Raw genomic sequence first — 27,244 nt, 5'->3', positions numbered from 1 at the left:
TTCCTGGTAATGTGTTCAGTACAGTTGTTGCTAATGAGGTTTAGAAGAGTAATCTCAGGAATGACTGGCTTTATGTATGAGGAGTATTTGATGGTTCTGGACCTGTGCTCAATGGAGTTCAGAGGGACAGTGGGGTGGTGGAGGGATGTATGGTTAAGTAAACCTACCGAATGCTGAAAAGCCTGGATACAATGGACACAGAGAGGATGTTTCCATTAGATGGAGAGCCTGTGATCTGGCAGCACAGTCTCAGAATAAAGTTGTTCCCTTTAAAACTGAGAATTATTGTTTTGTTGAAAAGATGTCTGATGTATGTAATTTGTTGCTGTAGAGGTTGGTTGAGGCTGCCATTTGGGTATATTTATGACAGAGATTAATATACTCATGATTGCTAAGTAGTTTCAGGGTTACAAATATGGTGTTGGAATGAAAATCAGCCATGTTTTCATCTGCCCAGTGGTGGGGCAGACCAGCTGGATCGAATCACCTAATTCTGTTCCTGTGTCTTATGTCTTACCATGACTGAATGATGGCTCCTTCTTATCCCATATCGTTTTGTGACGTGTGAGGGACAATGAAAGATTGTTCACTGAGATCATTATATCTGCCTTCAACGTTTAAATTTCAGCGAGTTTTGTTGTTAGTAACATTAAGCAGAAACGTTTGGTTCTCTTTTCTATTGTTAAAGTGCTTCATTATCTTTCATGTTAAAGTTAGACCTGCGGTGAGAGATTTATTGGAAGAAAAACCCCAACTGGAAGCAAACCACGACTGAAGACGAGGGAACATCAACAAGTGAACCAGCCCGAGAATTGAGAGCATCAACTGGAGAGAACCCATCTGACTCAGAGAATCCAGTGATTCAGTCAGGAGAAAGTTTGGTGAGTCTCATTTACTCAAACACTGGTCCGTTAGACATTACATACCTGTAAATGGAAGGTAGGAAACAGTTGGAGTGAGACTGACTGTGCCCAGAAGAACCAGTTATGCCTCTGTCAGATCCAGTTGCAATCACTCCAGTGCTTCCAGCAGCCCAGCCCTTTAAAACCACTCCCATTCTGTGGAAGTCGAATTTGGAAAAAGTCACTCAGAGACCGTATAACTACAAACTCTTTACTCCAAGCATCTGGGGCTTACTCAGTTAGTCGCTCAAACAGGAATAGTCTATGACTGTTCCCGCCCAATCCACTAACTGACTAACAATTCCCCTTACACCACAGATATATCTGTCCAGATACCCACCACACAAGGCAGGCTGGAGCCAAAGTTATTTACTATATTAAAGATAAATTACAAAATAGTCATAATGGCTTACACACACAGAACAGACTGAAGCTGTCCTATCTCTACACATGAGTGCACAATTCAGATAAACATCCAGAAACCCTAGCTAGCTACCCTCAAGAAGAAATATGGCTCAGCATGGCTTAGTACATTGGCTAATCATCAGCAATTTCTTTCAGAAGAACAGGCGGCTATTGTTTAAGGAAGTGTTAACCCTTTTACATACTTTACCACTCCCTCCTTTTGATCATTACATGATCAACAAAGCAGTAATTTTTTCACAGAGAAAGCAACAGTGTACAGCATTGACTTATCAATGGATAAAAACAGTGCACAACAGTAATTATAACAATGATATGCACAACTATTAAGCCATAATGCAATATCATGCCTCACATATTACCAAACAGGCCTTCAAATACTACCATTTCGACCCTTCGGTGAACCTGTGTAAATCCTACCCTACTTTCTTGATGCTGTCAATCTCCCTGGCAGTGTGCTTGGAGAGGGATGTAATGTTAGTAGACTCATCAGGGATATAGGTGCAGCATTCTGTGTCAATAATAACACAGGTTCCCCCTTTCTCAGCTAGGATAAAATCTAAAGCCATACGATTCTGTACGACTGTTTGCCGGATTGCATTCATTTCAGTGGATATTTCTGTTACTTGGGCCTGCGTTTCTGTCAGGGCCTCTGCAGTATTGTGGCCAGCTCAAGTGCTGTAGCCAAATTGATTATCTTTCGTGGATTCCTGGCTACTCCATAGGAGAGAAAAGTGATCATCCAAAATCGTTCAGTCTCAGTTATTCCTCTCCGCTGCTGGGCACCTGCAAGTATGGTCAGGATGCATGTTTCCCAGTATAGGAAGTTCTGTTTGGTGGGAGCCTGAGATACCATCCCTGAAAACACTGACAGTCACAGTCATCTCTGACTGGATCCCAGTTCCGCATCTCTCTTCCCCGGGTGGCATTTGTGAAAGCCTAGGCTGAGAGTTCCTCACTCTGGTTGAGCGGGATTACTGACATTGGAGTCATAGTTTTACTATGCTGCGGAATTTTGGCACAAACCCAGCAGGCCCCTAGTTCTACCTGTTTGGCATCGGTGTGACAGAGACACAGAAATGTGTTAACATGGGGACCCCGGATGCTGGGGTGATCCCTCTTAAAGACATAAACACGAACACCACTGTTACATACCTGTAACAATTTAAATAAACCAGCAGCAATAGACCACACATGGAGTCTATTTGATGTTAACACCACTATCTTTATTTGTATCTACTTATAATATAACAAAAGCAAAACAATCAAAAGGGACCTTGGGGTTCAAATCCATACATCCCTCAAGGTTGCTGCACAGGTTGATAGGGTGGTTAAGAAGGCCTATGGTATGCTAGGCTTCATTAACAGGGGGATTGAGTTCAAGAGTAGAGAGGTCATGTTGCAACTCTACAAATCTCTGGTGAGACTGCTCTTAATGTTTAATTCTGGTCAACTCATTATAGGAAGGATGTGGACGCTATGGAGAGGGTGCAGAGGAGATTTACCAGGATGTTGCCTGATTTGGAGAACAAGTCATATGAATCAAGGTTAGCAGAGCTGGGACTTTTCTCTTTGGAGAGTAGAAGAATGAGAGGGGACGATAGAGGTCTACAAGATTATGAGAAGCATAGACAGGGTGGATAGTCAGTATCTGTTTCCCAGGGCAGCAATAGCAAATACCAGAGGGCATATGTACAAAATTAAGGGAGGGAAGTCTAGGGGAGACATCAGTGGTAAGTTATTTTACACAGAGGGTTGTGGGTGCCTGGAATGACTTGCCAGGGATGGTGGTGGAGGCTATAACATTAGGGCTATTTAAGAGCCTTTTGGACAGGCACATGGATGACGGAAAAATAGAGGGTTATGTGGTAGTGTGGATTTAGTACATTTTTTAAAGGATTATATGGGTCGGCACAACATGGAGGGCTGAAGGGCCTGTACTGTGCTGTAGTGTTCTATGGTTAACAGTGTTATGTGTATACATATGTGTAAATATAACTCCCAAACCATTGAGCTCAGGGAATACCAAGCTTAGAGTCTTAAGATGGTAAAGTATGAAAGTTCAGCTCATCCACGGAATAAATGATGAGAGAGAGATATTTGTAATCGAAGGTGAATGTCGAGAGTAGGCAATTGCTTCCAATTCCACAAGTTCCATGGTGATAAAACAGGATAACAGTCGCCGAAGATCTTATCCGTCTTTGTTCCAAATCCACCAAAACTAGCTGATAACAGGGGTACCGTCTTCAAAGGGAACTACCACCCAGGCAAGGGTTAACACTCAGGTAGATTCCACAAAGTACTCCCAATCCAGGTCCAACACACAAAGTATTACGGACAGTGATTTCCACAGAATCTCTTTCTCACAAGTGGTTACCACATAACACACCCAAATCCAGTTAAGGGTTAACAAAAGTGGTAGCCACGGGATACTCCATCAAAATCCCCATATGGATTATAGGAATTATCACCAACAGTGATTTGTCACGGGGTACCCTGTACAAGTGAATTACCACCCCCAGGCAAGGGTTAGCACAAGTGGTCTTCACAGGATACTGCCAAACCTAAAGATCCACTCCAGTGGATCAAACAAAGTGACAATCACACATTCAATAGACAATAGGTGCAGAAGTAGACCATTTGGCCCTTCCAGCCTGCACCACCATTTTGAGATCATGGCTGATCATCTACTATCAATACCCGGTTCCTGCCTTGTCCCCATATCCCTTGATTCCCCTATCCATAAGATACCTATCTAGCTCCTTCTTGAAAGCATCCAAGGAATTGGCCTCCACTACCTTCCGAGGCAGTGCATTCCAGACCCCCACAACTCTCTGGGAGAAGAAGTTTTTCCTTAACTCTGTCCTAAATGACCTACCCCTTATTCTCAAACCATGCCCTCTGGTACTGGACTCTCCCAGCATCTGGAACATATTTCCTGCTTCTATCTTGTCCAATCCCTTAATAATCTTATATGTTTGAATTAGATCCCCTCTCAATCTCCTTAATTCCAGTGTGTACAAGCCCAGTCTCTCTAACCTCTCTGCGTACGACAGTCCAGACATCCCAGGAATTAACCTCGTGAATCTACGCTGCACTTCCTCTACAGCCAGGATGACCTTCCTTAACCCTGGAGACCAAAACTGTACACAATACTCCAGGTGTGGTCTCACCAGGGCTCTGTACAAATGCAAGAGGATTTCCTTGCTCTTGTACGCAATTCCCTTTGTAATAAAGGCCAACATTCCATTAGCCTTCTTCACTGCCTGCTGCACTTGCTTATTCACCTTCAGTGACTGATGAACAAGGACTCCGAGATCTCTTTGTATTACTCCCTTACCCAACTCTATACCATTCAGATAATAATCTGCCTTCCTGTTCTTACTCCCAAAGTGGATAACCTCATACTTATTCACATTAAACGCCATCTGCCAAGTATCTGCCCACTCACCCAGCCTATCCAAGTCACCCTGAATTCTCCTAACAGCTTCATCACATGTCACACTGCCACCCAGCTTAGTATCATCAGCAAATTTGCTGATGCTATTCTCTATGCCTTCATCCAAATCGTTAACGTAAATGGTAAACAGCTGTGGTCCCAATACCGAGCCCTGTGGCACCCCACTAGTCACCACCTGCCATTCCGAGAAACACCCATTCACCGCTACCCTTTGCTTTCTATCTGCCAACCAGTTTTCTATCCATGTCAATGCCTTCCCCCCGATGCCCTGAGCTTTGATTTTACCCACTAATCTTCTATGTGGGACCTTATCAAATGCCTTCTGAAAATCGAGGTACACTACATCCACTGGATCTCCCCCGTCTACCTTCCTGGTTACATCCTCAAAAAACTCCAACAGATTAGTCAAGCATGATTTACCCTTGGTAAATCCATGCTGGCTTGGCCCAATCCTATCACTGCTATCTAGATATGCCACTATTTCATCCTTAATAATGGACTCCAGCACCTCTCCCACCACCGATGTCAGGCTGACAGGTCGATAGTTCTGTTTTCTCCCTCCCTCCTTTCTTAAAAAGTGGGATAACATTAGCCATTCTCCAATCCTCAGGAACTGATCCTGAATCCAAGGAACATTGGAAAATGATTACCAATGCATCCGCAATTTCCAGAGCCACCTTCTTAGTACCCTAGGGTGCAGACCATCTGGACCTGGGGATTTGTCAGCCTTCAGTCCCATCAGTTTTCTCATCACCGTTTCCTTCCGAATGTCAATCTGTTTCATTTCCTCTGTTACCCTATGTCCTTGGCCCATCCATACATCTGGGAGATTGCTTGTGTCTTCCTTAGTGAAAACAGATCTGAAGTACTCATTAAATTCTTCTGCCATTTCTCTGTTTCCCATAACAATTTCACCCAATTCATTCTTCAAAGGCCCAACATTGTTCTTAACTATCTTCTTTCTCTTCACATACCTAAAAAAGCTTTTGCTATCTTCCTTTGTATTCCTGGCTAGCTTGCGTTCGTACCTCATTTTTTTCTCCCCGTATTGTCTTTTTAGTTGAGTTCTGTTGTTTCTTAAAAACTTCCCAATCATCTGTCCTCCCACTCACCTTAGCTCTGTCATATTTCCTTTTTTTAATGCTATGCAGTCTCTGACTTCCTTTGTCAACCACTGAGGCCCCTTTCCCCCCTTTGAATCCTTCCTTCTCTGGGGGATGAACTGATTTTGCACCTTGTGCATTATTCCCAAGAATACCTGCCACGGTCTTTTCTGCTAGGCTATCCGTCCAGTCAACTTTGGCCAGCTCCTCCCTCATGGCTTCATAGTTTCCCCTGTTCATCTGCAACACTGACACCTCTGAGCTGCCCTTATCCTTCTCAAATTGCAGATAAAAGCTTATCATATTGTGATCACTACCTCCTAATGGCTCCTTTACTGCGAGATCGCTTATCAAATCCTGTTCATTACATACACTAAATCCAGAATAGTCTTATCCCTGGTCGGCTCTCGTACAAGCTGTTCCAAGAATGCATCCCGTAGGCACTCTACAAACTCCCTATCCTGTGGTCCAGCACCAACCTGATTCTCCCAGTTCACCTGCATGTTGAAATCCCCCATAACTACTGCAACATTACCTTTACCACATGCACATATACCCTTGTACATTCATTTCCCAGGTCTGATCTCCCTGCAGCCATGTCTCTGTTATCCCAACAACATCATAGTTACCCATTCGCACCTGGGCTTCAAGCTCATCCGCCTTATTCCTGACACCGTGCATTCAGAAATAGAATTTTTAACCCATTTCTCCTCTCTCTGTTTGAATCGCTGCCTATTGTGCTTAACCCAGCTCCCCGAACTCCCATCGGGCTATACGCCCCTAGAATTTTGTTGTCCTTCCTACATTTACTTATTCTTGCAACACATTTAACTCCATGTTCCGTCAGACCATCCCTCTGACACGAGTCCTCCTTATCACTTGTTCCGCCCCACCTCCCTCTACTACGCACTTAATATTCTGGAACCGTGTAGTCCCCACCTGTCCTTTATTCATCCTCTCGCTATCATCTCTCACAGTCTGGATCCCCGCCCCCTGCAAATTTAGTTTAAACCCCCCCCCCCGAAGAAGCTGTAGCAAACTTCCCTGCAAGAATGTTAGTACCGCTCCAGTTCAGGTGTAAACTGTCCCTTTGGAACACATCCCACCTTCCCTGGAACAAGGCCCAATTATCCACAAACCTGAAGCCCTCCCTCCTGCACCATCCTCTCAGCCACGTATTAATCTTTATAATCCTCCTGTTCCTTGCCTCACTCGCACGTGGCACAGGTAGCAATCCTGAGATTGTTACCCTGGAGGTCCTGCTCTTCAGCTTCGCACCTAACTCCCTGAACTCCCTATGCAGGACCCCCTCACTCATCCTACCCACGTCATTGGTCCCTACATGGACCACGACATCTGCATCCTTGCCCTCCCACTCGAGAATAACCTGTACCCGATCTGAGATTTCTCGGACCCCGGCACCAGGGAAGCAACATACCATCCGAGACTCCCGATCTTCCCCACAAAATCTCCTATCCGCCCCCCTGACTATAGAATCCCCTATCACTACTGCTCTCTTCTCTTCCCTCCTTCCCTTCCTAGTCGCAGGTCCAACCTCAGTGCCAGAGACAGGACCACTGCAGCTTGTTCCTGGTAGGTCATCCCCACCAACAGTATCCAAAACGGTATACTTATTTTTGATGGGAACGGCCACTGGGGTGCTCTTCTCTCTCTGTCTGCTCCCCCTGCCTCTCTTGACTGTCACCCATTTGCCTACCTCCTGTCTTTTCGGTGTGACTACCTCCCGATAACTCTTAACTATCTCTGTCTCTGCCTCCTGAATGATCTGTAGTTCATCCAGCTCCTGCTCCAATTCCCTAACTCGGTCTGATAGGAGCTGCAACTGGATGCACCTATTGCAGGTGTGGTCATCAGGGACAACTGTGTTGACCCTGACCTCCCACATACTGCATACGGAGCACACCACTGCTCTAACCGTCTCCCCCATTACCTGATCCCAGATTAGTCAGAATAAATGAAAAGCCGGCTTCTTGCCGAAGTCCTCTTGCGCCGAAGCCCGCTGAGACAAAGCCCAGCACTCTGCTCCTGAGCACTCCGCTGCTCGCACTGACACTGCCCGCTCCTGAAAATGGGTCGCTTTTGAAAGCCCGCGCTCACCACTGACGTCACCCGCGCTCACGCAACTTTACCTTCCTCCTCAGGTATTTTCCAGATATTTGCTGGATCAATAATCAACCCACCCTTGTGGGCACAGGAGAGTTCAAACAGCGAACTTCGGCCACTAGGTCCTTTGTTTCGAACCTTCCATCTTCTTTCTTTCTCTCCATCTGACTGTCTGTCTCTGACTGTCCTTGCTTAAATAAAACAAACTGCGAGCTATGTAAACACAAGCTGTGAGCAAGTGTAAGCACGCTGCAGAGTCAAATAGTTCCACCCCTGCCTCTCTCTCAGTAAGAATCAAACAGGAGCTGAGAAAGCCGGCGGCTGACATCACTCAGGCACTCTCTCTTAAAATGACAAGAAGCGTAGAGGTTCACCACACCACGATCAACCAATACTTTTTCCTTTAGTCCGAGAGAGTCCTTCTACTCAGTTCCTTCAGTAACACGTTTGTAGTCTGTTCAATGTATCCACCGAGATTGCCCCGTCAGTCTCAGAGCCGTGGAGTGGTCAGTAACACCTAATATGGTCCTCTCCACCGAGGTCTGAGTTTCCCTCAATCCCAGGTCTTGGTCAGGACAAAATTCCCAGGTTCTAGGGTGGGATAGTCACTCCTCTCTGCGGGGTGGTTCTCTTCCTTGTAAGCCTGTCGTACCTGTGAATGTAATGCTTGGAAAATTCTGTTTAGTTGGCATATGTATTTCCCCATCTCTTCCCCGAGGGTATGCATATCCAATTTACCTGGTAGACTTTCTGGGAACAATGGTGCACAAGGTCTTGGTCCACAGGGTGTCCTCATGGGCCGTCCATAAATGATTTCAGCTGGTGAGAACACTGTTTTCCCCTGTGGGGTGACCCTCATGTAGAATAGGTCTAACAGTGGGACCTTCAACCAAGTGAGTCCCGTCTCTGCTGTTAATTTGGCCAATTTACTCTTCAGAGTGCCATTGACACTTTCCACTAAGCCAGCGGCCCATGAGTGGTGTACACAGTGGAAATGTTGCTTGATAGCTAATTTGTTACACACCCCTTCGCTTGCTTTCGCCACAAAGTGTGGGCCATTGTCAGAGCTCAGCATCTCTGGCAGGCCGTACCTGGGAATTATATCCTGTAATAATACCTTCACAACAGTCATAACAGTATTATTGGTAGTTGGAATAGCTTCAATCCATCTATTAAATGCATCTATAATAACTAAGCAGTATCTATAGCAATGTACTCTAGGCAATTCAGTAAAATCAACTTGTAGACACGAAAATGGTCAAGGGAGTCGTACCCGGTGTGCAGGGTGCAGGTTAACAACCATTCCCTCCTTTTCCAGGTGTGTGCATAATTGACCAATATAGGTAAAAACTGTGTAGGAACACAAACCTGTCCCGCTGGGGTGATCCAGAAACCTCGGTCGGGGTCTTTCTGGCACCCCATCTGGAACTACAGCTTGCACTCCTCCTCAGAGGCGTCCCCCTGAAAAGTACGTACCTCCCACATGTCTGGCAAACTCGTTCTGCTTGAGTCATGGAGGATTGCTTGATGGGAACCCGAGCAGACTACAACTATCAAGGATTGTGCAGCACTTTTCGCTGTCTAATCTGCTGAAGCATTGAGTTTAGTGACCTGGTTGGACATGCGGGTGTGGGCTGCACATTTAATAATAGCCAAAACTCGAGGTAGCTGTTGAGCGGTGAGTAAGTTGTTTACAAAGGTGGCATTACTAATGGGGTGGCTAGAGCAAGTCAGGAATCCCCATGTTCCCAGAGAGCCCCGTAGTCATGTACAACTCCAAATGCATAACGGGAGTCCGTGTAATTGTTCGCACTTTTATCTGTTGCTAGGATACAGGCACAAGTCAGAGCAAACGGCTCAGCCTTCTGGACGAGACAGCTGCTTCAAAAGAGGCCTGCTCAATTACTTCACTGTCCGTCACTATCGCATCGCCAGAATATCGTTTCCCTGCTGGATCCACAAAAGGGCTTCCATTCTCATAAAACATTGCCTCGGGCTTGAGGGGATATTGCAGAATGGATGGGAGAGTCTGTCCTTCTTTCATGGTGATCCGGATGGGGGGCAGTTTTAGAAATTAACAAGCAAGGCCAATTTCATGGCCTGAGATTGCCCAGAGATGGGGTACAGCCTCTTGGGTTCGGTCAATATTAAAAGAGTGTCTTACCAGATGTCCTGTCTTCACCTGAGTCCTTCCAGTATCAGAGTTGTCATGCGGCCAAGTCTGGCCAGCCTCCCTTGGTGCTGGAGGCTTGTTTCATCAGGGTGTAGGCAAGGAACCCTAGGCTCTTTGACTTGAACCCAAGGCAAACCCTCACGGTGGTATGGGGAACCACCTGTCCTGTCTGTCGCCGAAGGAAATCCAGATCTTCGGCCAGTAATGCACTGTTCTCTCTTCCTTTAACCTCTCTAATGTGACTGGGAACTTTGTCCCTAGAGGGGTGCATAATACTGGCTTTTCTCAATCCCCCTGGAATTCCACCTGTAGTGGCTGTGTATGTGAATACGTGCGTTCCGTGCCTTCGAACCCAGACAGAGTGATTCTAGTGTTTGATAGCTGGAATCCATTTTCCGATATAATTTCCTGATTGAGAGTGGTTGTGGTTGCCGGCATATCAATCATAAACGGAATTGGAATTCCAGCAACTTGCAATGTTCCGTTGGGCTCTTCCTGAGGGGTGGTACTCACGGCAGGAAGCATCCTTGCTTGTTAATTTGAAAACGGGTTGTTGTCCCCACCAGTCCCTTGGTAGGTTTTTGTTCCCGTTTCTGATCCCCAGATATCGCCCTCTCGCGTCCTTCTTCCCACTGAACATCTTCACCTTTAATATTAGTTCCCTTCAGGGTTGATTGGGATTTGAAAGTCAGGTCCCAACAATATGTCAAAGCTCGTCACATTCGATTTTGGTCACTGTCAGGCCAATCCATATTATTTGTTTTAATCATGTTGGCTAACTTAGTTGGTAAGTATTGGAGCAGTAGGGAGTTAAACTGGGGGGACAGATTCCCATCTTTACAGGCTTGGTCAGAAGTTGTTCAGTCCTCAGATGGAGTCAGCAATCAAATGGCTGAGCATGATGAATGTGCTGAGCTGTGTATATCACAATGCAAGAAGCATCGTAGGAAAGCCAGATGAGCTCAGGGCAGGGAATTACGATATTGTAGCCATGATTGGGACTTTGTTGCACCCAACAGTCTGAGGGATTTAGAGGAACAAATTTTTACAGAGATCGCAGACCATGCCAAGAAACAAAGCTTGATGCAGTAAGTGATTTTAACTTTCCATATATTGACTAGGACTGTAAAAGGACTAGATGGGGTAGAGTTTGTCAAATGTGCCCTTAATCAGTGCGTAGGATTCCCGACGTAGAAGTGTGCAATAAGCTGTTAGGAAATGATCCAGGGCTGATGACGGAAATTAGTGATCATAATGCCATGAGATTCAAAAGTAAATATGGAAAAAGAGAGGTCTGGACCATGGATTGATATTCTAAATTGGAGAAAGGTCAATTTTGATGTTATCAGAAAGGATCTGACAAGTGTGGTTTGGGACAGGCTGTTTTCTGGCCAAGGAGTACTTGGTAAGTGTTAGGCCTTCAGAAGTGAAATTTTGAGGGTGTTGAGTTTGTATGTGCCTGTCAAAATAAAAGTTGAAAGGTAAATGGTGCAGGGAACCTTGGTTTTCAAGAGATATTGAGGCCCCGGATATTTTATTCTTCTGAATGCCTCAGACAGTTGGGTGCTACCAAGACTCATTAATGATTACAAATCATAAATCCATGCGAGCTCATCTGACTTTTTTTTTGTCATCTTCTGTTGGTTTCTAAATGCTTCCCAATAGTTTTTGCTCTTTTGTTTGCTCTCTCTTTGGTCTTTATGTTGGTTTTGGCTTCTCATTTCAGCCATGGTCGTGTCATTCTGCCTTTCCAATGCTTCCACTTCTTTGGGATGTGTCGATCACTCAGCTCCCGAATTGCTCCCAGAAACTCCAGCCATTGCTGCTCCGTTGTCACTCCTACCTTTCCCCTTACAAGTTTGGCCAGCTTCTCTGTCATAGAAACATGGAGAAGTTCAGTACAGAAACAGGCTGTTTGGCCCACCTAGTCAATGCTGAGAACACATTTAAGCTGTCTAATGCAACTACTTGCACTTGGTCAATCACCCTTCATGCCCCTACCATCCAAGTACCTATCAAACTTCTCTTATTGTTGAAACTGGGCTTATATTCACCACTTTTGCTGGCATCTCATTCCACAGTCTCACGACCATTTCATTAAAGAGATTTCCCAAATGTTCCCGTTAAATTTTCACCTTCCCCACTTACCCATGACCTCTGGTTATCATCCTACCCAACCTCAGTGGAAAAAGCTGCTGCATTTACCCTATCTATACCCTCATAATTCTAACAGATCCTCAAAGCAATGTATAATTTACTTTCTGATGTTTAGACCCTTTTTTAGGGCTATAAAGTGATGAGGGGCATTGATCGTGTGGATAGCCAGAGGTTTTACCCCCAGGGTTGAAATGACTAACACGAGGGGGCATAGTTTTAAGGTGCTTGGAAATAGTTACCGAGGGGATGGCAAGGGTAAGTTTTTTACTTAGAAAATAGTGTGTGTGTGCAATCCACTGCCAGCAGTGGTGGTTGAGGCAGATACAATAGGGTTTTTTAACAGCCTCTTACATAGCCACATGGAGCTTAGAGAAATAGAGGGCTATGTGCTAGGGAAATTCTAGGCACTTTCTGGAGTAAGTTACGTGGTTGGCACAACATTATAGGCTGAATGGCCTGGAATATGATGTAGATTTCTATGCTCAATGATCTATATTGAACAGTGAAATAACATCTCTTCTTTAATCTGTACAGGGTCCATGATTTTAATGTGGCATTTTCACACTCCAATAGAACCTTTGTCCATCTCCTGAGTAAATAGAGATGAAAACATATTTAAGATCTCTCCCATCTGCTTTGGTTCCATACGTGGATTGCCATTCTGGTCTTACAGAGAACCAACTTTGTGCCTTAAAATCCTTTTGCTCTTAATCTATCTCTGGAATCCCTGATGATTAATCTTTTCTGCAATGGCAACCTCATGCCTTCTTTTAGCCATCCTGACTTATCTCTTATGTGTTCTCTTGTATTTTTTATACTTCATAAGAACCTGCCTGCCTATCCCTGTTATGAAACTCCATTTTGTGCTTCACCAGGGTCTCAATATCTCTTGAAATCCAAGGTACCCTGCAGTTTCTATCTTTACCTTTTATTCTGACAAGCACATACCCGCTTTGTACTTTCAAAATTTCGCTTTGAAGGCCTCCCACTTACCAAGCACACCTTTGCCATAAAGCAGCCTGTCCCAGTCCACAGTTGCCAGATCCTACTATCTTAATTCCAGGTGTTGATCCATTCCCTGAACACATCCACCTTTCCTATCATGTTCCTTGCATTGAGATATACAGGGTTCAGCATATTCACTGCACCATGCTCAACGTTTTTCATTCCTGACCTTGTCTGAGGTCTGAACAACATCTGTCTCCACAACACCTCCACTATCTGTTCTGTTATTCAGGCATCCATTCCCCCTGAGACGTTAGTTTAACCCCCCCTTACCCCCACCCCCCACCATGCAGCTCTATCACCCCTTTGGTTTTCATCTCCCAGATCAATAAAAAGGAGGTGCATACAGGCAGATAGGAACAAATGGGCTACTTGTGAGATACAGGAAATTCAAGTGAACACTGATGAAAGAAGGCATGAGGCTGCCCCAGCAGACAAGGTGAAGGAGAATCCTCATGGATTCTGCAGATATGTTAAGAGCAAAAAGATTGCAAGGGAAAAAATTAATCCTTTACAAAATCAGAATGGTAATCTGTATGAGGAGACAAAATAGATGGGGGAGATTTTTTCTGCATTCGTATTTACTCAGGAGGTGGACACAGAGTCTATAGAAGTGAGGCAAAGCAGCATCAATTTCATGGACCCTGTACAGATTACAGAGGTGGAGGTGTTTGCCGTCTGAAAGCAAATTGCCATGGATAAATCCCCAGGGCCTGACAAATTGTTCCCTGGGACCCTTTGGAAGACAAGTGCAGAAGTTGTCGGGGCCCAAGCACAGATATTTAAATCATCCTTAGTGACAGGTGAGGTACTGGAGGATTGGAGGACAACCAATGTTGTTCCGCTGTTCAAGAAAGGCTCTAAAAATAAACCAAGAAATTGTACATTGGTGTGCTTGACATCAGTAGGGGGAAAGTTATTGGAACTTATGTGCAGGAACTGGATATATAAGTATTTGGATAGATGTGAATTGATTAAGGATAGACAACATGACTTTGAGCTTGGTAGTTCATGGCTCACCAATCTTATAGAGTTTCTCGAGGAAGTTATCAGGAAATTGGATGAAGGCAAGGCAGTGGATGTTGTCTACATGGACTTCAGCAAGGCACTTGACAAAGTCTCATTTGGGAGGAGGGTCAAGAAGGTTCAGTCACTCAGCATTCAAGATGAGATAGTAAATTGGACGAGACACTGTCTTTGGGAGAAGCCAGAGTGTGGTAGAAGATGGTTGCCTCTCTGACTGGAGGCCTGTGACTAGTTGTGTGTCATAGGGATCAGTGCTTGACCTGTTGTTGTTAGTCATCTATATCAGTAGTCTGGATGATAGTGTGGTTAACTGGATCAGTAAATTTGTGGATGACACCAAGATTGGGGTGTAGTGGACAGCGAGGAAGACTATCATGGCTTACAGTGTGATCCGGACCAGCTGGAAAAATGGTTTGCGAAATGGAAAATGGAATTTAATGCAGACAAGTGTGAGGTGTTGCACTTTGGTAGGACCTACCAGTGTAGGTCTTACACAGTGACTGGTTGGGCACTGAGGAGTGTTGTAGAGGAAAGGGACCTGGGAATACAAGTCTGTAATTCACTGAAAGTGGTATCACAGTTAGGTAGAGATGGAAAGAAAGATTTCAGCCCATTGGCCATCATGAACCAAAGCACTGACAACAGTAGATAGATGAAAGTTGTAAAAGAGGTTCCGAGAGTTCAGAGAAAATTCACAAGGATTTTGTCAGGTCTGGAGGACTTGGGTTACGAGGAAAGATTGAACAGGTTAGGACTTTATTCCTTGGAATGTAGAAGATTGAGGGGAGATTTGATTGTGATAGAAGGGCATAGATAAAATGCAAGCTGGCTTTAACCACGGAGATGGTGTGGAACTACAACCAGAGGCCATGGGTTAAGGGTGAAAGGTGAAATGTTAAGGGGAACATGAGGGGAAACTTCTTCACACAGATGGTCATCTGGGTGTGGAATGAGCAGCCAACACAAATGGTGAATGCGAGCTGGATTTCAACATTTAAGGAGTTTTGTGTAGGTACCTGAATGGTAGGGGTGTGGGAGTGGGGAGTTTAAATAGTTTAGCACCAGCTAGATAGCCCAAAGGGCCTGTTTCTTTGTTGGTACTTTTCTGCAAGAGCCTTTAACAGCTGTGCGGACCAACCATTGATCTCAGCAAGAAATTTTTATAAGACATTAAAACTGTGGCACTTTAAGTTAATAATACATATAAGAAAATCCCAGCGGCACGTCAAGAAAGACTATTTGTGTGAGAATTTTTCAGTTACTGTGTGGCCAGGCACCCATGCAGCTCAGCAGGAACAGGGAATAATACCAATGGAGGGAGATAAACTGAGCCAAGGCACAAATTGGAGACTGCAGAAATGCCCCATTCCTATAGAAACAAGAAGAGCATCAGGGAATTGATGGTTATCCCAGATACCAGCACTGTGCCCAGTTAGAAGATGATTTCTCTGTGCAACTTGGGTGGAACCTCACTGTAACAGTGTGATGCTGGATCAGACCTTGGCAACTCAAGTAATCTCATCCGAAGTGTTGTCCTACACCCAGTGATGGATTTTGTAAATCTTTTTACAGGTTAAAAACGAGAAGGAATTTGTCTCCCGGAAGCTCAGACATGGCACACCAGTTTTGCTGTCTCTGTCTAGATAATTAAGAAGTGAAGTAAGGGATTCAATCGACCATCCTACCTGATCAGACTACGGGGCAGGATTCACTCAGTCATTTGACCAACTGGCACGCCCGTCATTTTACACAGGGGAGAGCCCATTCTTCTGCTCAGACATTGGGAATGGATTCAGTCAGTCATCTCAACTGAAGGTACATCAGCAAGTTCACACTGGGCAAGGTCATTCACCTGTTCTGTGTGTAAGAAAGCACTTAGTCTGTCAATCCACCTGTGGACACACCAGTCAGAAGCTGGTCATCTGCTGAATTTCTGGGAAAGGATTCACTCGGTCATCTGACCTGATGGCACACCAGCGAGTACAGACCGGGGTGCGGCCATTCACTTGCTCGGACTGTGGGATGAGATTCACTCGGTCATCCACCCTACAGAGTCACCAGCGAGTTCACACTGGGGAGAAGCCATTCACCTGCTCAGACTGTGGGAAGGGATTCACACAGTCATCCCACCTACAGATACATCAGCGAGTTCACACTGGGGAGAAGCCTTTCACCTGCTCAGAATGTGGGAAGGGATTCATTGATTCATCCACCCTACAGAGACACCAGCAAGTTCACACTGGAGAGAGGCCGTTCACCTGCTCAGTCTGTGGGATCGGATTCACTCAGTCATCCAACCTGAAGAGTCATCAGCGAGTTCACACTGGGGAGAAGCCATTCATCTGCTCAGACTGTGGGAAGAAATTCACTCGGTTATCCAGCCTGCAGAGTCATCAGCATGTTCACACTGGGGAGAAGCTGTTCATCTGCTCAGACTGTGGGAAGGGATTCACTCGGTCATTTGACCTAATGGCTCACCAGCGAGTTCACACCGGGGAGCGGCCGTTTACCTGCTCAGACTGTGGGAAGGGATTCACTTTGGCATCGAAACTAGTGAGACACCAGCGAGTTCACACTGGGGAGAAGCCATTCAACTGCTCAGTCTGTGAGAAGAGATTCATCAACTCTTCCAGCCTACTGACACACCAGCGAGTTCACACTGGGGAGAAGCCATTCACCTGCTCAGTCTGCGGGAAGGGATTTACTCAGTCATCCCACCTACAGAGACACCAGCGTGTTCACACTGGAGAGAAGCCATTCACCTGCTCAGAATGTGGGAAGAGATTCACTGATTCATCCACCCTACAGAGTCACCAGAAAGTTCACACTGGGGACAAGCCATTCACCTGCTCAGAATGTGGGAAGAGATTCACTGATTCATCCACCCTACAGAGTCACCAGAAAGTTCACACTGGGGAGAAGCCATTCACCTGCTCAGTCTGTGGGAAGGGATTCAGTCGGTCATTTCACCTACTGACACACCAGCGAGTTCACACTGGGGAGAAGCCATTCACCTGCTCAGTCTGTGGGAAGAGATTCACTGATTCATCCAACCTGCAGAGACATCAGTCAGTTCACACCGGGGAGAAACCATTCACCTGCTCAGTCTGTGGGAAGGGATTCACTTTCTCATCTAAACTGAAGGTACATCAGGTGGTTCACACTGGGGAGTGGCCATTCACCTGCTCAGTCTGTGGGAAGGGATTCACTCGGTCATTTCACCTACTGACACACCAGCGAGTTCACACTGGGGAGAAGCCATTCACCTGCTCAGAATGTGGGAAGAGATTCACTGATTCATCCAACCTGCAGAGACATCAGTCAGTTCACACCGGGGAGAAACCGTTCACCTGCTCAGTCTGTGGGAAGGGATTCACTCAATCATCTAAACTGAAGGTACATCAGCGAGTTCACACTGGGGAGAAACCGTTCACCTGCTCAGTCTGTGGGAAGGGATTCACTCAGTCTTCCACCCTACAGAAACACCAGTCAGTTCACACATTCTGAACTATTCACCTGCTCAGAATGTTGGAAAGGATTCACTCAGTCATCCTAACTACTGGCACACCAGTCAGTTCACATTGTTATTAATTCCTTGCTTTTGCTTGCTGAGGACATTCATTTTAAGAGAGAGAGTGATTAAGAAGGCAAATCAGTCGGGCTTGCAGCTTGTTTACATCGCTCACAGCTTGTTTAGTTTTAACCGAGGACTCACACTCAGAGTCAGGCGGAGATGAAGGAGGAAAAATGGAAGGATCGAAACCAGGGAACTAGTGGCCAAGGGTCACTGTTTAGAGCTTTCCTATGCCCACAAGGGTGGGTTAAGTGTTGATTCACCATACATCGAATGTGTGGTTATCACCTCATTTGATCCATAGGTGTGGATCGGATTTGGGGTATCCTGTGAAGACTACTTATGTGTTAACGCTTGGCTGGGTGTGGTGTGATAATTCACTTGAAGGCGATACCCCTTGTGACGAGTCACTTTCGGTGATAATTCGTATGTGGATTTGAAACGATGAAGCATAAAATCTACAGCAACTGTTCTCTCGTTTCACCACAATGGAACCTTTGGAAATCGACGTAATTGCCTTCTCTCGACATTTACCCTGGATTACAAATATCTCTCTCTCATCACCTATTCCGTGGATGAACTGAACTTCCATACTTTACCATCTCAAGACTCTAAGCCTTGTTTCCCGCGAGCTCAATAGTTTGGGAGTTATATTTTGTTACGCCTGTGCCCCAACTCTGAGGGGCTGAAGGGTACAAAGTAGCCCCCACCTTTTTGTGAATCGCAAGATCGCTATTAATTCAGGTCAGGAGACGCAGGAAATGAGAGAAAGACACGCAGAATCCACATGGGGTTTGGAATGTCCTGGCCCCTCAGCGATACAAAGCCACAGGAAACGGCCATTGTCTCTTGGAGAAAGAATTGTGTATTGAGTACTGTAGTATTTATTTGAAGTCCTCAGGGAATGAGCCGAGGGGGCTGGCTGAGGGATTGCATCATCCCAACCTGATTGACATCTGAGACCCCGTGAGTAAGGATAAAAGAGGGTCTGGGGAACAACCCCTTTAGACGCACCAGGAGAAACGATAGAAATCCCATGACAGTGTTTAATAGCGACTGCCGGTGGTGACTTGTGTGTGTGTCCATCCTTGCTCGGATGACGAGTTTTCCACAGAACGGCTTAGCTAAAGGACCGACTACAAAAACGGAACTCTCGAAGGATCGACATAAAAAGGAAAGCAGGCAAGTTTAAAACATCTGTCTCTCTTAACTCCAACAAAAGGCTGCAGCCTGCATGAACTTGAGTGACTTTTATATTTCCATCGGACAATACATTATCCCCTACACAACGATAGAGTTATTTCTGATTGATTATTATTATACCCGTGCTTTTAGATTTAGTATTGACGATGTATATTATCTGTATGTTTGCATTTATTTTTGTGTATTTTTATCAATAAATACTGTTAAAAATAGTACCATCAGACTTCAACGGACCTCTCTATCTTTGCTGGTAAGTGACCCAGTTTTGGGGTACGTAACAATTTACACACACATATATACACATAACACTGTTAACTTTTGTTTATCTTGCTTAATTTACTTTATTATAAGTAGATACTAGTAAAGATAGTGGTTTTAACATCAAAACTAGACTCCAGGAGTAGTCTAGTTGCTGGTTAATTTCTAAAGCTTTAGTTTCTAAATATTTGTTCATAACAAAATTGGGGCCTGCATCTGGGATATGAACAAATTTGAGGGAATATTGATTAATTAATTATTGATTTCATTGGGGAAATCCCTTTCGATTTATTTGTCTGCAAAATCAGCAGCAATGGATGTTGATAAATGTCTGGAAGCACCAACCTCTGAGGCATTAGAGGACGCCAGAAGGATCGTGGTGTTATGTATTGTGAAAAGGTTTAAACTTGCTACGGTGAAATTGACAATGAGGAAGGCACAGATGCAGAGGATTATAGCTGAACATCATGTATCTGAGGCGTGTTTAAAGTGGAGGATTTGGAGGTGTTTCCTGAAAGTAATCCTAGTGAGCTTGAGCTCCATTTCAAGTTAGAAAAGTTAAAGATGGAGGCTGCGGAAAGGCAGAGGCAGTTTGAGGCTAGAGAGGCAGAAAAACAGAGGGAGGAAGCAGAAAGACAGAGGGTGTTCGAGCTGGAAAAGATAGAGAGATTGCAGCAAAGGGGTCTAGCGTTAGACACTGGTGATAAGTTTGAGGACAGTCAGGAAGTTAAATTGGTACCTCCACTTGACGAGGCAGAGGTTGATAAATACTTTCAGCATTTTGAGAAGGTTGCTCAGAGTTTAAAGTGGCCAAAAAGGGAATGTGTAATTGAGGGGAAGGCTCAGCAAGCCTATTCTGCTTTGACAGTTGATGAAGCAGCTGATTATGACATAGTGAAACAGGCTGTGCTCAAACTTACAAGTTGGTCTCAGAATCATACAGGCAAAAGTTTAGAAATTCAAGGAAATGTGTGAACCAGACTTGTATGGAATTTTCTTGTGAGAAGTTTGTGTTTTGGCTGGTGCAGATATTAAAATATAAATGATGATTTTAACAGCTTGAAATAGTTGGTTGTAATTGAAGAATTCAAAAGGTGCGTCCCTGATGACATAAAGACGTATTTTGATGAAAAGGATGCTGCTACATTGCAGGAGTCTGCTAGATTAGCAGATGAGTTCGCTTTAACTCATAATGTTAAATTTACCCAGAATAAGAGTTTCCAAAAAGAGTAGCAGCGATCACCAGGGTAAACCAGAAATTAAAGCTGGGACTAGTGACACAAGTAAGGATGTAGGGAAGCGGTTGAAGGAGAAATATTCTGGTCTTACTTGTTACTATTGTAAGAAGCTGCTCATATGATGGCTAACTGTTCTATCCTGAAGAAGAAAAAGGAGGCAGTCCCAAATGCCTGTGTTCAGTATGTTGAAGCACCTATAACCCCACAGGGTTCTGAACATTCTGTTGAGACTCAGTTAAGTACTGAGAGGTCTGACCGAGTTAAGAAGGGATTTGAATATTTTATGTCCGATGGGTTTGTATTAGTAAAGGAAGGGTCTACGAAGGTACCAGTGAAAATTCTTCAAGATGCTGAGGCTTCTCAGTCACTTATATGAGACAGCGTTCTAAAGTTTGGTGATAAGACTGACAGTGGTGAGGTAAATCTTATTAAAGGCATTGGGGGCGGCGTGGTTTCTGTGCCATTGCCAAAGGTACCTTTACAGTCAGGGTTGGTTTCCAGACCTGTTAAGATCAGATTGTGCTCCAGTTTACTGGTGGAAGATGTTACTTTGCTGTTAGGGAATGACCTGGCAGATGGCAAAGTTGTTCCTGTAGTGCAGTTGACAACTAAGCCAACCACTGACGACCCTCAGATGGATTTTATCATTTATCCAGTAACTCACAGTATGGCTAAAAAGTCTGCTGACGCAGACAGTTCTGTGCAGCATGATTCTGATACCAGTGATAGCCAAAATCGGGATTCAGATTATGCTGACTTGTCAGGGACTTTTCTACCTTCATTGTTTCAACAGGATTCATGTAGACAGTCTGATGAGAAAGACGTATCCCTGTCTAGGAAGGAGTTTATAGCAGAACAGAACCGAGACCCTGAGATTGAAGCTTTAAAAGAAACAGCTCTCTCAGATGATGAGATTAAGAAAATGCAAGTAGGGTATTATCCCAAGGATGGTGTGTTAATGAGGAAGTGGATGCCACCTGCTACACCTGTGAGTGAGGAATGGGCAATTGTTCACCAAGTTGTAGTTCCTAAAGTTTACAGGACTGAAAATTTAACTTTGGCCCACAGTATGTCCTTAGGTGGCCATTTTGGAGTGAATTAAACTGTAAAAAGGATTATGAAGGAATTTTATGACCTAATTTGAAGAAAGATGTTGTGACCTTTTGCAGAACCTGTCACCCTTGTCAAGTTGTGGATAAACCTAATCAGGTCACCCCAGTGGCCCCACTCCGGCCTGTACCTGTATTCGGTGAACCCTTTTCCAAAGTTATAGTGGATTGTGTTGGCCCATTGCCAAAGACTAAAGCTGGCCATCGGTATTTGCTAACTATTATGAGTACCTCATCCAGATTCCCAGAGGCAATACCTCTCAGGAATATTAAAGCTCAAACTGTGACGAAGGCTCTTACTAAGATTTTTACTCTATTTGGTTTGCCTAAAGCAGTCCAGTCTGATCAAGGAAGTAATTCTACATCTGGTTTATTCCAGCAGGTGGTTTATGAACTGGGAGCTAAATGAATTACATCATCTGCATACCATCCGGAATCACAAGGGGCTTTAGATAGATTTCATTCCACCCTGAAAACAATGAATAAGACATACTGTGTTGAAAATGGAAAATACTGGGATGAAGGAATATATATTTTTTGTTCACAGTAAGAGAGTCAGTACAGGATTCACTGGGCTTTAGTCCATTTGAATTTGTATTTGGTCACTGCATGAGGGGACCTTTGACCTTGTTAAAGGAACAGTGGATTGATGGGATGTACATGTTAACTTCTTAGACTATGTTTTGAAGTTCAAAAACAAACTACACCAGTCCTGTAGCCTAGCAAGACAGAACTTATAGATTTCTCAAAGCAAAATGAAGTTTTGGTTTGATAAGCAGGCTTGTGAAAGAAAATACCAGGTGGGGGGTAAGGTGCTTGCCTTATTTCCAATGTGGATGAATCCAGTTAAGGCGAAATTCAGTGGACCGTATGAAATAGTCTCTCGTTAATGAAGTGAATTATGTTATTAAGACACCTGACCGACGCAAACCAACACAGGTGCTACACATAAATATGATACAGACTTATTTCGACAAGCAGGCACCATCTGTGGGTGTTGTTATCAAAACATATGAATCTGGCAACCCTGAGAATGAAACAATTAACTCATCTGAGACTTTTCACAAGCCAAACACGGTCCCAGTTAGGCTAATGAACTCGGTTGTTCAAGAAAACATTGATAATAAGTTGGCTCATCTGCAGCCAAAGCAACAACAACAGCTGAAGAAATTAATTCTGAAGTTTAAAGGTTTATTTCCCAATGTTCCCAAACAAACCACGGTCTCAGTACACGACGTAGATTTCGGACCAGCCAAACTGATTAAACAACACCCATATTGCATGAAGGTAGAAAAGTGTAAATTGGTTGAGCAAGAAATTGAATATATGCTGAACAATGGTATTATTAGGCCTGTGATTATGGACTGTGCCTCTAAGAACCATGTCTGTAAAAGAGAGGGAGAGAGAGAGAGAGACGAGCACAAGCAGCTTGTTACAGAGACAGATAGAGCGGAGGGCCTGCATGATGGACAGCTGGTGTTCAGCACAATGGTATTTAAAGGAGTGTTGCTGTTTGTTTTTTGGGACAGGCAGACACACAAAGGCTAGTGGGAAGAGTTGACACTGAAGTTTTAAATGCCCACGGGGGGGGGGGGGGGGTGAGGATCAGTTAAGAGGAATCAGTCTGTGCCTATTAGTGCATGTAAGAGCGACCCTGTGAAATCTGCTAGAAACCCTTGCCTGGGTTGGTAGACTGTCACTTGAAGATGCTGCTCTTAAGTTGGTCATGTTTGGCTAACTTGGAAGATTTGGAGGACATCGGAAGAGGGTCGATGACACCTGTTTGGATGCCAAATCTCTCACTCACTTCAATCCCGTGAACTCAACTAAATATCCTTACCACACCAGCGTAAGACTGCATCATTTACCAGCTAAGTTTGGGAAATATATATTTAAAACTATATATGCATAACACTGCTAGATTTTGCACTGATTATGGAAAGGTAAATGCAGTAACAAAAACAGATGCATATCCTATCCCTAGGTTGGATGATTACATCGATAAGGCTGGAAAAGCTAAATTTCTTACAAAGATTGATCTGCTGAAAGGGTATAGGTGTGTTCCATTGACGGACAGAGGTAGAGAAATTTCTGTGTTTGTGACACCTGGGTTGTACGAATACAATGTTTTGCCATTTGGAATGAAAAATGCTCTAGAAACATTCCGGAGAATGATTGATTCTGTTATTCGAGGGTTGGAACACACAGATACCTATACTAATGACATAGTCACAGGGAGTGACACTTGGGAAGAGCATATCTCTGCGGTAGAAAAGCTGTTTGACAGGCTTTCCCAGGCCAGACTTACAGTTAACTTACCTAAGAGTGAATTTGGCCATGTCACTGTGACCTATCTTGGCAATGTTGTAGGTCAAGGCAAATTGGTTCCTGTTCAGGCAAAAGTCCAGGCAATTTTCTGAAGTTTCTATTCCGACTGGTAACAAGGCTCTTGGAAGGTTTCTGGGAACAGTTGGATATTATCGTAAGTTCTGTAAGAACTTTGCTTGTATCGCTTTTCCGCTGAGTAATCTCCTGAAGAAGGGCGAAAAGTTTGTTTGGACCGAGCCTTGTCAGAAGATTGATTAAAAATTATTATTTGAGATTAGGCCAATCAGTGTAGTGTCGTCAATAAATTTAATTCACAGATTGGAGCTGTGAGTGGCGACACAAGTCGTGGGTGCACAGAGAGTAAAGGAGGGGGCCAGGGAGCAACCCTGAGGGTTATGTGTGCTGAGGGTCAGAGAGACAGAGGTGAGAGAGTCCACACTTAGCACCTGCCGACGATCTGACAGGAAGACCGGGATCCAGCTGCACAAGGCAGGGTGAAGGCCAAGGTCTATGAGCTTCTTGTCGACACTTCACGCCTTGGTATGGCTACTGCTCTGCCTATGATTGCAAGGAACTGCAGAGAGCTTTGGAGAGCAGAGAACACCAGAGAAACAAGCATCTCCTCCATGGACTCTTCCTACACTTCCCCTACCTCAGAAAAGCAGGATATGAACTCAAAGATCCTCACAACCTGGACATTCTTGCTGCAAACCTGCTCTCCCTTCAAGGAAGCGATAGAAACGCCTTAAAGTGCGTATCACCAGGCTCAAGGTCGGCTTCCTGTCTGTGGTTATAAGCCAAATGAATGATAAAATGGACTCGAGCTCACAATGTAACTCGACGTGACCCTGCACCATATGTATATCAGCTCAATGTATTGATCTGTGTGGATGGTACGTCAGGCAAGATTTTCACTGTAGCTCAGTATGTGATGATAATAAACAATATCCCCATTTTAATTGTTTGGAAATATTAGACAGACTGAGCTTCTGCTTTGGAACCACAGAAGGAAACTTAACTGTTGACTTTTCTGAGGAATACCAGTAAATAGAATAGGCTTCAATCTCACATTACGGTAACTGGGATCGTGACCGGTGGTGGGTCTCCCATATCAATATCAGAATCAGGTTTAATAGCACCGGCATATGCCAAGAAATTTGTTGTCTCTGCGGCAGCAGTAGAACCTAACTCATAACAATAGATTTTAACAGCTATGAATTACAAAAATATACATATTCTATAGTTAAATTAAATCAGTAGTACAAAATTTAAAAATAATACAAATGTAATAAACTATTTTAATTGTGTGGAACTATTTGACTGGGTTGTTGCTTTGGAAATTCTGGAGTGAACCGTACACATTTATGAGAAGCTGAGATAAATCAAAAGGCTAAATTCTCACATAAATGGGTCACACATCCAGAAACATCGGCTGCACTTCAGCCAGTAAAGAGTGGAATGAAACATGCTGAAAATGTTGCAGAAAAAGAACATTGTCCACACGCAACGAAAGTGACAGATCCGGATCTCATGTCCTTGTCTGAACGAGGAAAGATGAAGCTACACGTACACATAGAGCAGTGACCCTCAGATGCTGCAGATCTGCAGAGAAACGTGACCAGGAAACGGGATCAGGTGACGGGTGGAGGGTCTCCCATCTGAACCGCTGACTCCGCTCCTCACCCTCACACGCTGCCTGACTCATCCGTCTCATTTCTCACATTATTCCATACTTACACCAGATACGTATTTAGTTTTTCCCTCCATATCTTCCCTGTCCCTTTCCCTCCACCCCCAGGTCACAGAGTCATGGGCTCAATTCCCATCCCAGTACAACACACAATTCAGAACCAAACAGGAAATGTTCAGTGTTCATTTAAATCAGTCTATGTTTATAAACACTAATTTCTATTCATATTCCTCCAGCCTCACTGGACAGGAACACTGAAACATCAAGTGAGAAACAGCAGGAAGAGGCCATTCAGCCCCTCTAACCATCAACAAGATGGCGGCTGCTCTCCCATCACACATGTTTCTGCACGATGCTCATTTCCTCGATCCCTTTGGTCTCCACATATCTGCAGGCCTCTGTTTTATGTGAGGACGATCACCGAGTATTCACCGCCCTCTGTGGTGGGATTTACAGACATTTCCCACCCTCAGAGTGGAGACATTTCCCCTCAGCTCAGTCCGGGACAGTCCATCCCCTTTTTCAGAGACTGGGATTCCTGGTTCAACCGGTAATGATGTTGTGCATTTCAATGTGTTCACCTCTCAGTCCTCGATTCTCCAAATGAAAGGTTTATCACATTTGATCTTTCTCCATCTGATGATGACCCACCACTCCAGGGACCAGTCTGGTGAATCTTCATTGCACTCTCTATAACAAATACTCTCTAACCTCTTTGTTAATCCTCTGTGGCATTAATTACCACCTTCTGCAGCCTGGTGTTGCCCCAAACACTCACCTCCCACCCCTGTCACTATTTCCACCTTCCCACCTCCCCCCTCACCTGGATCCACCTCTCACTCCCCAGCTCTTGCCCCATCCCCACCCCTCACCTCTTTTCTCTGACTATTTCCCGTCCACTCTCAGTCCAGATGGAGGGTCTCGGCCCGAAATGTTGACGGTCCATTTCCCTCCACAGATGCTGCCCGACCCACTGAGTTCCTCCGGCAGTTTGTTCTTTGGTCTGTATAACCGGTGTTAGTATGGGGATCGGGATTTTACACCATATTCCAGGGACAGTCTCAACAAATCCCAAATAATTGTCACTTTGCCGGACCATTGGCCCCGCTTGCAGGGCAGCAGTCTGCCGGTGTTTGCCCTCCAATGTGGTGAATCCCTCTGCTCGCCACCACCGTGGGCTCAGACATTTCCACAGATGAGCCCCTCCTGTCCCCACCGGGACAAACATCCTGTCCGACCCGTCTCTCACCATCTTCATCCTTTCAGTAAAATCCCCCTCTCCCTCCCTCACCCCGGGGAACCGGCATCAAACCGACGGGCCGAGCGGTCTCCTCCTACCTCTCAGTGATACATCAGACTCCGGCCGCAGGAGACGCTGCACAAACGCCCCACCATCCCTCGGAGGGAAATAGAAATCAGAAAGCGGACATTTACATTGAGATTTGTTCCGCTCTGTCCAGACTCCGGCACC

The 27,244-nt window shown here is 44.8% G+C and overlaps 1 protein-coding gene across 1 annotated transcript in view; it reads left to right on the top strand.

Moving 5' to 3' along the window:
* Positions 1 to 226: 226 nt before the first annotated feature.
* Positions 227 to 27,244, top strand: part of LOC140723849 (uncharacterized) — a 50,864-nt gene continuing 23,846 nt past the window's right edge. Inside the window, 2 exon segments of the mRNA XM_073038408.1 lie at positions 227 to 881; positions 15,946 to 17,861. Coding sequence (XP_072894509.1) covers positions 16,339 to 17,861 — 1,523 coding nt within the window. The 5' untranslated portion in view covers positions 227 to 881; positions 15,946 to 16,338.

The sequence above is a fragment of the Hemitrygon akajei genome, unplaced genomic scaffold, assembly GCF_048418815.1.
Source record: "Hemitrygon akajei unplaced genomic scaffold, sHemAka1.3 Scf000140, whole genome shotgun sequence".
Taxonomy (NCBI): domain Eukaryota; kingdom Metazoa; phylum Chordata; class Chondrichthyes; order Myliobatiformes; family Dasyatidae; genus Hemitrygon; species Hemitrygon akajei.
This window is presented reverse-complemented; position numbering and strand designations above follow the sequence as displayed.